The following is an 11695-nucleotide window of genomic DNA, read 5'->3' as shown; positions in this document are numbered from 1 at the left end:
CGTCCTCCAGACATATCCTACCTTCTTACAGTTATCGCCCAGTTAGTCCCTATCAAAGGATTAAAGCACCAATTAGATTAAGGTTCTCATAACCATTCATCTCACCTCTAATCTTTCTTGCATTATCTCACACATGAGCTTTGGGGGGATTCTAATATCTAAACCATAACAGAGTCTTTTTTCCATCTTCACATATAGATGTGAAAGATATGACAGGAGTGTAGAAATCCCTCTCACACATGCAGAAAAACTATTGTCAGAATGTTCTCAAACTTAAAACAATTTGAAAAGCCTGTGATCTCTGCCCTATTTCCAGGAATCAGCAGCTCTACAGGAAGACATTCCCTTTAGTGGCATCCCACTCATGATTAGCTCTTGTGACAATTTCGCAAGATGATCCTCTGGGTTGGCATTGCATTTCAGGTCACCAGGTTTCTGCAATTTCTGTGAGCACTTGTAGCAACTCAGTAAATGCTGGGCGGCCTTTAGGGGTCTGGAAAAGGGAAATGAAGACGTCAGCTCAACTGATAACACTCAGACACCAGCTGTGGATCTTGTTGGCAGAGAATGGGATCCAGCCTGGTTCTCCGCAAAAAGAAAGAGAAAGACATCTTGGCTGATACACCATGGTGTGATTTGAACAAGGCAAGAGTGTGAAAATGTAAGAATAAAGATTACTGCAAAAATAAAATGGCTGGAACTGACTAGCTGGGCATGGTGGTGCATGCCTATAATCCCAGACTCTGGCGTGGGGTGGGGTTTAAGGCAGGAGGATCACAAGTTCAAGGTCAGTCTTAGTAACTTAGTGAGGCCCTAAGCAACTTAGTGAGACCCCCCCCCCATCTTAAAATAAAAAATAAAAAGGTCTGGGAATGTAACCAGTATCCAAACAAACAAACAAAAAACTATAAACACTAGCCACATGTGGTTATTTAAATTTAAATTAAGTAAAATTAAATAAAAGTTCAAGTTCACTTCTTCAGTCACACTAATCACTTTTCAAGACCTCAATAGCCAGAGGTAGCTACAATATTGACAGCGCAGATACGGAACATTTCCACCATTACAGAAATATCAGCACCACCCTGGAACCCTATTTGGATGATCTGACACATATAAGGGCAAAGAAGGATTTCACTCAAACAGCAAAAGACATGTTTCCATGAGGGACTTTGTGGATCCTGGGACACAGGCTGTGCTGTCTTTAGGCCCAGTCAATAAAATCCCTGGTCATGGAGCCAGGAATCAGAACATTTTTTTCTATTTCACTGATGGATGTGATTTGGCTCTGGATTTGTGAGGAAGAAGAAATGGCGCTGTTGTTTTCGGCATCCTTGAAATCTATAGGAAATGGAGTTATTCACAATATCTGCATTCTTATGCAGGTCACTGTCAGCTGAGTGGGGGAAGACACCACACTTAGTGGCTCATAAACAGAGGGTTCCAACAAAAAGGACGGAGCAGATGATAACAGCACACATTTGAGTCCTCTCTGAGACTCCAAAAATAAATTGTGGAGTCTCTTGAAGAGGCTGAAGTTCTGCAGGCAGAGCCTATAAAATGTGTTTATCAATGGTAATGTGATCTCATTTGAGTCTAGGGGTGCCTAAACACTTGGTGCAAAGTAATGGACACAGTCAACTTTTGCTAACAAATAAGCCAACATAATGGAAACACTGTTTTAATCAGTTTTCCAGTGACAGTTTGAGATTGAGGTCATTTGTTGATCTTTCTGGGAGCATCCATTTACCCCTCCCCCTTCTCTGTCTCCTATCCAACAGATACGTAACATCTCACTAAGTATTCTATGCACACTTACATGTATATTGTTTCATATACATTTGCTGAAGTTATGATGAATTTATCCCCTAATAAGTCCATCATAAGTTGAAAATATTATAAATCAAAAATGCATTCAATTCACCTAATCTACAGAACATCATAGATGAGTAACACTGTCCAACCTAGAGTTTTGGTTGTTTACTGTGATCATGTGGCTGCCTGGGAGCTGTGGCTTACCAACACTGCCCACTGTCCTTCAGGAGAATCATACCTCATTTTTCTATCCCAGGAAAAAAAATCAAAATTAAAAATATGGTTTCCATTGAGTGTATGCCACTTTTGTACTATTGTAAAGGTGAACTTTGGTAAGTCAAACCATTATAACTATCATGTGTATATTCCTGAGCTCTCTATGTTGTTATTGCAAGATGTTCTTAAGACAGCTGTTTGCTCACAACAACTTACTTAACATTTTTCTATATCTTTCAAGATTCCCTGTGGACCAATTAATCATGTGTAACATATTTTAATACATTGGGAATTTTCATAATTCCTGAAATGGGAACGAGCACATTGCTCTTGAAATACTGGCTTTCCCAGTGTCTGTGGTTTAGGAATGGAGTGATTTTTTTTTTCTTTCAGGCAGGAGGAAACTCCTCATGGGGCTGTGATTTTTCTAGCCCGAGACCATCAGCAGCAAAGAGAATAGAGCTCTCAAAGCCGCAGGGGAGTCTGATGAGAGCAGAGGGGTGTGTTGAGTCAGTGCCCAGAAAAGGCAGAACTGGGACAGAAACCCCTCTACTTTATTTTTTAAACTTGGCATTTCAACCAAAGAAGAAACGGGGCTCCTGAGAGATGATTTCTAAGTGGTGATTGCTGGCACACACTCTGCTTTCATTTCTAGTTTGCTTTTCTCTCTCCAGCAGGAGTCTTAAGTGCCATAGAGAGATGAAACCCATTCCTTCTAACCTTGAAAAGCAAGGAAAATCAAAGTGGAGTGAAGGAAATAAAACACCAGCCTTCTTTTTCCATGGGGAAGCTTAGCAAACCGTGGTTCTACCCTTGGGTTCACTGACCAATTCTCAAAAGGTCATATCTCATCGTTTTGGGCTTCAGTAACACCAACAGTTTCTGCAAAAACTCATCTTAGAAAGATAAGATTTGGCAGATATACTGAGCTCCTCAGCAGAGAGGCCACTGTGGAAAACAAAATGCACACATGACTGTACAGTGGAAGTTTCAAATAGAATGAGTATTTTGTCCCACAGGGTCATCAAGAAGACAAGCAGCTTTTACTGCCATGAGAGTCTTGGGTAACGTTGGTGAGAACAGGTTTGCTTTCATGGGCTGGGGCTGCCAACCAGGAAAGGCAGGACACTCACCTCATGCCAGCAGCTGTACATAACTTCATATACTGCCATGGGGGCCAGGTGAGGGCGATACAGCCGGAAACCGTTAGAAATGGCTTCCACGACTTGGAGATTTGACTTATTTTCAAAAGGCATTTTTCCTTCTGTGAAAACTTCCCACATTAAAACTCCTATGAATAAAATGCACAAAAACAAGAGGTTGGTGGGAAATTGTTACTTAGAACTGCAGGAACAGTTGACTTCAAATGACTGTTATTTTATTATTTTTCTTCTTCAGCCTTTGAGTTATAATCATCCAAAATGAGACTCTTCTATCTAGGAATCAGGCCATGCACACCTGAGTTTTTGAAGAGTACTGTAACTCAAACACAACCCCAGAGAAGGCAAAATCTTTCCTTTTCCATTTGTCTTGATGACCTCCATATTGGAAGAAAATGCTGGCGGCAATTTCATTTCCAAGTACCGCTCACATCCCCATGCCCTGAAATCAATGAGCCTTTCTGCTACTCCATAGAAAATGACAGAATTGTATGAACCTCTGCTGCCTGCTAAGTCTAAGTTTTTCAGCGGTGGGTGGCACAGGTTCCTCTTTTACTGAAATACTACACTGCTGGGCAGGGGCCTAGACTGTCTAGTGGGAACTCTGTACATAAGGCAGTGTTTAGTAATCACTGATTGATTGTTGATTGACTAGTGAAACTCCTTTAAGAACTCCCAATTTGAGTTCATTTAACTATAAACCTGTTTTACAAATATTTATTTGGTATCGGATAGAAACCAGGCCTATTCTTGGGCCGGATGATTCTATAAGAATGAAACTAGTTCACCTCCTTAAGAAGTTCACTGTCCAGGGAGGAAGAGAGAAAAGTGGTCAGGTAATATTTAGGCAGTTCTCATTGTTCTGTAGCCACTTGATGAAAGAGATGAAGCCCTCATATCACTATTTAGAGGTCTCATAACTCACCTATGCTCCCCAGTGAAGCATAAAACATTACCTACAGCACCATAAGGCAATGGAGAGGTAATGAGAACAACAATACAAGCATAACCTCACTATGGACAATAAAATTCATACCCTTCCTAAGGCCCAAACCCAAAAGTTATCCAGGAAGTTCTGAATGAAAGAAAATAGATGGGTTTTTGCATATTTATTGCCATGTTTTGAGAATCAAGCCAAAGAACAAACTTCATTAGACATGGTTCCATGGTTTCTCTTTCTCAGTGAAGAATATCACCCAGTATAAATTAACAAACCGATCCTAAAGACACCCATGTCTAAACCTACAAAATGTAAAGGTCATGAAGTAAATGAGATGGAACCACTTTTTTTTTTTTTCTAATTCAGGTTTTAAGTTCAGGTTGTCAACTGAGCAATTGACAAATAGGCTGCTTAGTAGTTAAGGAATAAAGTTTATTAAACACACATAAACTCAGTGATGACTTAAGATCATTTTTCCTTCAAATCTTTGTAAGATAGAAAAGTTGGTTGGGTTTGTTTGCTGGATCAGTAGAGTCTTTGCTAGGGTTTTAAAACAAGTGCTCACCAAGGAAGAAAAAGTTCCAGAAAGACAGACTTATGTAAAAGGTGTTTGATGCCAGTTGCCAAAGATGGTCTGGATGTGGTTAGAGCACAACAGGAAGCACAGCTACAAAAATACTTTTTTTTTTTTTTTTTTTTTTTGGTACCAGGGATTGAACCCAGGGGCGCTTAACCACTGAGCCACATCCCCAACCCTTTTTACATTTTATTTAGCGACAGAGTCTCACTAAGTTGTTTAGGCCCTGGCTAAATTACTGAAGTTGACTTTGAACTCTGGATTCTCCTGCTTCAGCCTCCTGAGCCACTGGGATTACAGGCATGCGCCACTGAGCGTGGCATGAGAAGAATGTCTTTTAAAGGTCGCCTTTTATTAAGAAATAAAGATAAAAAGATTACCCATTTGATTAAAACAAGCAGCACCAAAGGAGCAGTGAATGCACTCACCAAATGACCAGACGTCAGATTTACTGCTGTATTTGTTGAAATGGAAAACTTCAGGAGGAGACCACTTGATTGGGAACTTGGCTCCAGAAGAACTGATATATTCATCATCCAAAACATACCTACAGTCACCAGAATCAAAACACACTGTGTTAATTACCTCCACGATCTATTAACTTAAAATCCCTGATTTGCCAAAAGACATATTTTACCCCAGAAAGGCTCTGTATACATTCTCTTCTCATTAGCAGAGTGTGAAATTATCCTTCAGAGGGTTTTCTCCCCAAACCAAATCTCATTGTGTTTATTTTCATTGGATCTTAGAAAACCATAACAATTCCTCAGTTCAAAATAGTGGCCTACTCTATATGTTTATTTTGATTCATTCTTAACTATATAAAGAGGCATTCCAAATGTTCTAACAGCCAAAATTATTTTTTAAAGATAGAGAGGAGAGAGAGAGGGAGAGAGAGAGAGAGAGAGAGAGAGAGAGAGAGAGAGAGAGAGAGAGAGAGAGAATTTTTTAATATTTATTTTTCAGTTTTAGGTGGATACAACATCTTTATTTTATTTTTGTGTGGTGCTGAGGATCGAACCCAGCGCTCCGCGCATGCCAGGCGAGCGCTACTGCTTGAGCCACATCCCCAGCCCCACAGCCAAAATTATTAAAAAAGAAATAAAAGACCAGACTTCTTAGACTGAAAAAGAATGAATTCTAAATTGAATGCTATATTTTCTTTCATGTACACATTTTTGTGGGGCATAGAGAAAGGGAAGGGAGAATAAAAGCATATGAGCAGAATACACTTTGATGTGAAAAATCTCTAAAATATTGGTATGATAAAAAAGAACTAGGAATTGGAGAAGATAATGCTAAGTGAAGTTAGCCAATTCCAAAAAACAAACGGCAAATGTTTTCTCTGATATAAGGTGACTGACTCATAGTAGGGTTGGGAGAGGGAGCATGGGAAAAATAGACGAACTCTAGATAATTGTCCTCTCCTTAAAAAAATATGAAACTCTCTCTCTCTCTCTCTCTCTCTCTCTTATTATTTTTTTTTTTTTGTACTCAGAAATGTCAAAGTATGGGAATCTGGAGAGAAGATACAACAACTAATGTGTGCTTGTTGCCCCTTGAATGCACACTATAATTTTAAAATTATTTATTATTATTATAAATTATAATTATAATTTTTAAATTATGTATTAATGCTGCTCCCACACTCCCACTTTTCCCCCATGTACTCCATCTCACACCAACTTTAAGATCTCCCATATTGAGTCAGAGGTCATTCTACTTAAAGAATGAATAAGAGGAAATAAAGGAGCAAAAGGCATTTTCCATAGACTTGGAGTTTCTAGAGTCTACACAGAAAAGAAGGACTGGGTTATTAACAAGACATTTGGGGAAATGGATCATGAATTCTCACCAACACCACCACCACCATTCATCCATTTACCTAGAAAAAGATTCCCTGGGCTAAGAGGAAGGAAGAACTGAAGGGAAAGAAAAGGAGTACCAGGCATTGGTGATAACTTCTACCCTGTAAGGGCGGCCCAGGTCACAAAGGAGGAAAAGATGCTCCCACTCCTATATTGGGTAAATGAGACTCAAGATCAAAACAGAACCTATGCCTTCTTTCCCAGATGATGGCCCAGGAAAGGCAAAAATTCCAGAGAATAAATGACTGTGGATGTGCCTAGGTAAGTGAGATCTATGGAACTTTCTAGTCATAGAGAATGCCAGTTCTGAAGGAATTTGTAGGCAGAAATTCAGAATGAGTGAGAAGTCACCTGTGTGGTTGGCTGGCTGAAGCAGGAGGATGGTGGTGGTTACAAAAATGTCATTGTGCATGGATAACAGCAGGACCAGAGAAGTCACCTCCCTCCCAGAACCCAGCCCCATGACACATCTAGACCTGGGACACTGATGTTGAGAGAAACCCTGGATTTATTGATGTTCAGTTTCTAGTGCCCCCAAAGAAAAGGGGACTCAAAATGTTAATTACATTGAATTGCAAAATCCATGGCTAAATCTCTCACACTCTTGAGTTGTAGACTTGAAGCCAGCTACTCCACTCCATAATACATATGTTTGATGGTGACCTAGAAAGTCATACATCTTTTCCTTTTTCTTCCAAAAATCTACACTTATCAGGAAAGTATTTTTCCTTAATCTTACACAGATGAGTGGACTGAGAAATTCTTTTTTGATTTAAGACCTACCATAGTTTTGTTAATGATGACCTGAAAGATAAGAAGAGCCCACGGTAAGTAAATGCCTATCTCACAGTTAAAACTGGCACATGTCCTGAAATCCAAAGTGGGTCAGCGGGCCACACAACCACACCAACACTTCCCCCAGATGAAAAGAGCAGAGGAGAGCATCTTTGATTTCTCCATAGATAAATGTTAAGATTCCTTATAATGAGTGAAAAATATAGATAGATATAAATATAGCTGATTTAAATTATATCTAGATTTATCACTTACCTGGTCATTCCAAAGTCCGAAATCTTTACTATACATGTAGAACTGACCAAACAATTCCTTGCTGCCTATAAAAAGAAGAAAATAATCCAATTTGACTCTCAGTTTTTCCTTCAAGAGTCTCTGAGCTGGGGGGTGTTGCACAGGGTGCTGGGTCATTCCCAGCACTGAAAAAAGCATCTGCTCTCCTTTTCCTTAGTTTTCGCACACCTCTTGGTGTGGCCAGCCATATTATTGTTATGATGATACCTATCAACGTTACATATGATTTAATAGCCTGCCTTTATAGGATGAATTTTCCTGATTCTTTAATGTAGTAACAAATTGAAATGTCAACAGTTTTTAAAATGTTTAATCTTTCTCATGAAATACACTTCATAAATATGAGGATTAATTTAATCTAACAATGATAAACAATGAGTCTTTGCCTAACCGTAGTATGTTTTGTTACTTATCAAGTAAAAGAAGAAGCCCAATATCCATGATAGATAAGAAAAGTCATTTCATATCTTTAGGATCTCTACTAGGTGATAAAAAATAAGAAATTATAGTTTAAAAACTGAAATTTCACTGAAGATAACTATTTTGTAGTGATAATTTCATATAAAATTACTGCAGTGAACTAAATATGGTACAATATAAAATCAACATAAAATAGTTGATTCCCAAACGCTCCATCTTTACCAACTTAATCAAGAAAATCATTAATTTGGTTGTTTAGCATCATAAAGTTGAACTGCTTGATAGAATTTTTTTCTTTTCAGCCAATTTGTGGTTCAATGGGTCCGGCAACAAAAGCAAAAACTTAGCCAGGTGCAGTGGTGCACACCTGTAATCCCAGTGACTCCAGAGGCTGAGGCAGGAGGAGCACAAGTTGGAGGACAACCTGTGTAGGGATTCTGACCGTGGAAATGTACAGGGAAGCATTCCCCTAGTAAGAAAACTCCCGGCGGGTTGGGGGTGTGGACAGTAATAGGCACCCTTAGAATGCACTGTAATCTCTCTTAGGATCTAATAATATAGCTAATAAATGTGCAATGTCTAGCTGGTACGGCAATGCTCTGAGATGCCTTTATGTTAGAGCTTCATCAAGCCTCGCCCTTGATTGCAGGCACATAGCTCCTGGGAATAGAAGAACTTGCTTGCTAGATAACTACAATGTTTCATCAAGCTCCTGTGCTCCTGGAGCTGCCTGCCTAACAGTAACTTCAGACAATGGACTTTCTTGAGAACTACACAAAGCTCCTAACATTGCATATTGTAACTGGGAAATGTACCTGCAGAATAAGCAACCTTACTGATACTCTAAATAATAATGTGGTTATGGTACTAATGACCTAATGTAACCTAGTGGTATAAATAAATGTGGCCACTTAGACAAAGAGCCCTGCCTCTGCATCTTGTCTCTCTGTCTCCTCTTTATTATTATTCCTTACAAGCCTGGGCAACCTAGAGAAACCCTGTCTCAAAATTAAAAGAATAAAATAAAATAACAAGAGCTGGCACCTGTGGGCACAATCTGTAGTATGAAAAAAAAAAAGAAAGAAAAAGGCAAGAAAGTTGAAATGGTAAACTGGAAGGAGCCAGCAAGGATAACGCCGGCAGGTACCAACAATGATCTCAAAGCCAAACCACAAGAATGTCCTTGACAGAACAGACTCGTTATTAGCTGATAAGTTTTATGGAGCATGTAGGTAGATAAAATAGAGTGTAAAGAAAACAATCAAGGGAGATACCAGGTATAGGAGAACCTGTGGGAAACTAACTGGAGCAAATAGAACAATGAAGATGGTCGCACAACTGAGTTTTGAATTATAACTCAGGAAAGATAAACCTATAGAGACAGAAAAGTGAGCTAGGTGCAACAGATAGCATATCCATCAATTCAAAAATTTGCTCGATAGCTCCTGTGTGCTGGATACTGGGAGGTGTGCCATGAGGGATGAAGAACAGGGATCTGTCCCTGTAATAGCCCCAATTACCTTGCAGAACTCTCAGATGAGCCAGGCACTGTTTAACGAGCTTGCACATAGTCATTCATGGACTCCTCCCACCAAACCCATACAAGGGAGTTACTATAGTTAACACTGTTTTACTGGTTAACAGGCTGGCCCAGGGTCATACAGCTAGTAAACAATGTAAAAAATTAACTATTATATGAAGCAGTAAAAAATGAAAGTCATGAGAGTTCTGAGTCATGGGTGGGATAAGCTTACTTCCCAAGATGTACCAGAGCCAAGGTAACTAGGCCTCCTTTCTCTCCCCTATATAACGAGGACAAGTGACAGAAACAGGAATGTGGTCACTCTTGGTCAGATGTGATGGAAGAAGAGGATTAGTTCTAGGTGACAGTGTCAGGGGTTTCTTACAGAACCTTCATATACTCATTTAAGTTAATTTTTATATTCAGAAATGAGACATGGAAGAATGTAGAAGGAATAGAATGAATATCTTGAGTAAGTGTGGAATGAACAGAACACATTATTGCAGGGGAGCAGTGCTGTTAACATTTGTTTGGGACAAGATAGTAATTTTTTAAAAAATCAGAATGTTCTAAGCATTTCTAGTCTCCTTCCCTCAGTAATGCCAATAACTGTCTTGCAGTACTGTCAGAACCAAACAGCTGCACACTGTGGCAACTGCACCCCGGAGAGAGAACCACTGGAATTCGCTCTTCGCTGTTGTCTCAAGTACCTAGAAGAGTGCTTGGCATAGACTAGGCACTTGGCACATGTTTGATTACATGTTCAAAGGAATAAGGTGGAAGGAAAGTAAATAGAAGGGAGAAAGCAAGAGGATAAACCAAAGTAAATCCATTGTGATTAACTGACGGGCTAGGTGGTTAATTAATTCAAGGCACATTTAGAATAAAATACTAGGTTACAACATCCCTGGGCAATAAAAAAAAGTAAAACTACATTTCACAACAAATTACATAAAAAGGAAAGGTTTTAAAATGAAGTCATAGGATATATTCTTCAAAGTATTGAAAGTAATGACCGTCTCCTTCCAAACACAGGTACAGTGGGTGAAACAAGAAGGGAATTTGCACCATACTCACTAAATCTCTGTGGATATAGCAGTTCCTCTCCAGATATTCCATTCCTTCACACACATCCTGGCACACACTCAGGAGCATCTCCTTCCTAAGCTTTCCTTTTCTGTCCCTGAGGTAGTTAAGCAGGCAGCCATTCTCCATAAACTCTGTCACAATATAAAGGGGCTTCTGCTGTATACATACCCCATAAAGCTGAACCAGCCTTGAATGGGATAGTTTCCTGTTGAAGAAAAACAGAGCAGTGAGCAGAATGGGTTTTGCAATTCAAAGTGTTTGTTTTACACAAGTGGCAATGTTTGCCATCCATATGTCGTTTTCATTGTCAAGATAAACATCAGCTCAACCACAGAGAGAGTATTTTTCTTTCCACTTCACACACTGAGAAAGTGGGGTCAGAAATTTAAGCAGCGCTTCCAAAGTCATTGTTGCCGTGTGTCATATTCTAGGTTAGCATTCTAGTTTTCTCCTTTCCGTCTTGTAAGCCTTCTGCTTCCTCATTACTGCTTCTCCAGGCCCAGCCCTCAGAGATCTGCTCCTTGACTCCCAACCTTTCTAATTTTCTCCACTCAGACAAAAACTCCTGGATGGACAGAAGAGAGGAGTGATCAAAACCATCAAGCTGGGCACAGTGGCATATGCCTGGAATTCCAGCAGCTGGGGAGGCTGAAGCAGGAGGAATTAAGCCAGCCTCAGCAATCTGGAGGCACTAAGCAACTCCATAAGACCCTGTCTCTAAATAAAATACAAAATAGGGCTGGGGAGGTGGCTCAGTGGTTGAGTGCCCCTGAGTTCAGTTCCTGATACCAATAAATACATACATACATACATTCTAAAGAGTAAAGGCATTTTCAATGGCTTTAGAAATTTTTAAATAGAGACTAAGAAAACATTTACCAACATGAAATCTTGCTTTGTATTTAGTAATTACATACACACAGGGACCTTGAATGTTGTCTGTTAAAACATACCCAGAAATTCCTAGTCATCTAGACTTCAAAAGTTTATTGTTTCTTC

General features: G+C 39.5%; 1 protein-coding gene across 2 annotated transcripts in view; it reads right to left on the bottom strand.

The window, feature by feature from the left end:
- Positions 1–300: 300 nt before the first annotated feature.
- Positions 301–11695, bottom strand: part of Txk (TXK tyrosine kinase) — a 42301-nt gene continuing 30906 nt past the window's right edge. For both annotated transcript variants that reach the window (XM_026386383.2, XM_026386394.2), the window contains 5 exons: positions 10685–10901; positions 7627–7691; positions 5137–5255; positions 3165–3322; positions 301–493 (listed from right to left, as the gene is read on the bottom strand). In XM_026386383.2, the coding sequence (XP_026242168.1) occupies positions 425–493; positions 3165–3322; positions 5137–5255; positions 7627–7691; positions 10685–10901 (628 nt within the window). In that variant the 3' untranslated portion in view covers positions 301–424. The remainder of the gene's footprint in view (positions 494–3164; positions 3323–5136; positions 5256–7626; positions 7692–10684; positions 10902–11695) is intronic.

The sequence above is a fragment of the Urocitellus parryii genome, chromosome 10 (assembly GCF_045843805.1).
Source record: "Urocitellus parryii isolate mUroPar1 chromosome 10, mUroPar1.hap1, whole genome shotgun sequence".
Taxonomy (NCBI): Eukaryota; Metazoa; Chordata; class Mammalia; order Rodentia; family Sciuridae; genus Urocitellus; species Urocitellus parryii.
This window is presented reverse-complemented; position numbering and strand designations above follow the sequence as displayed.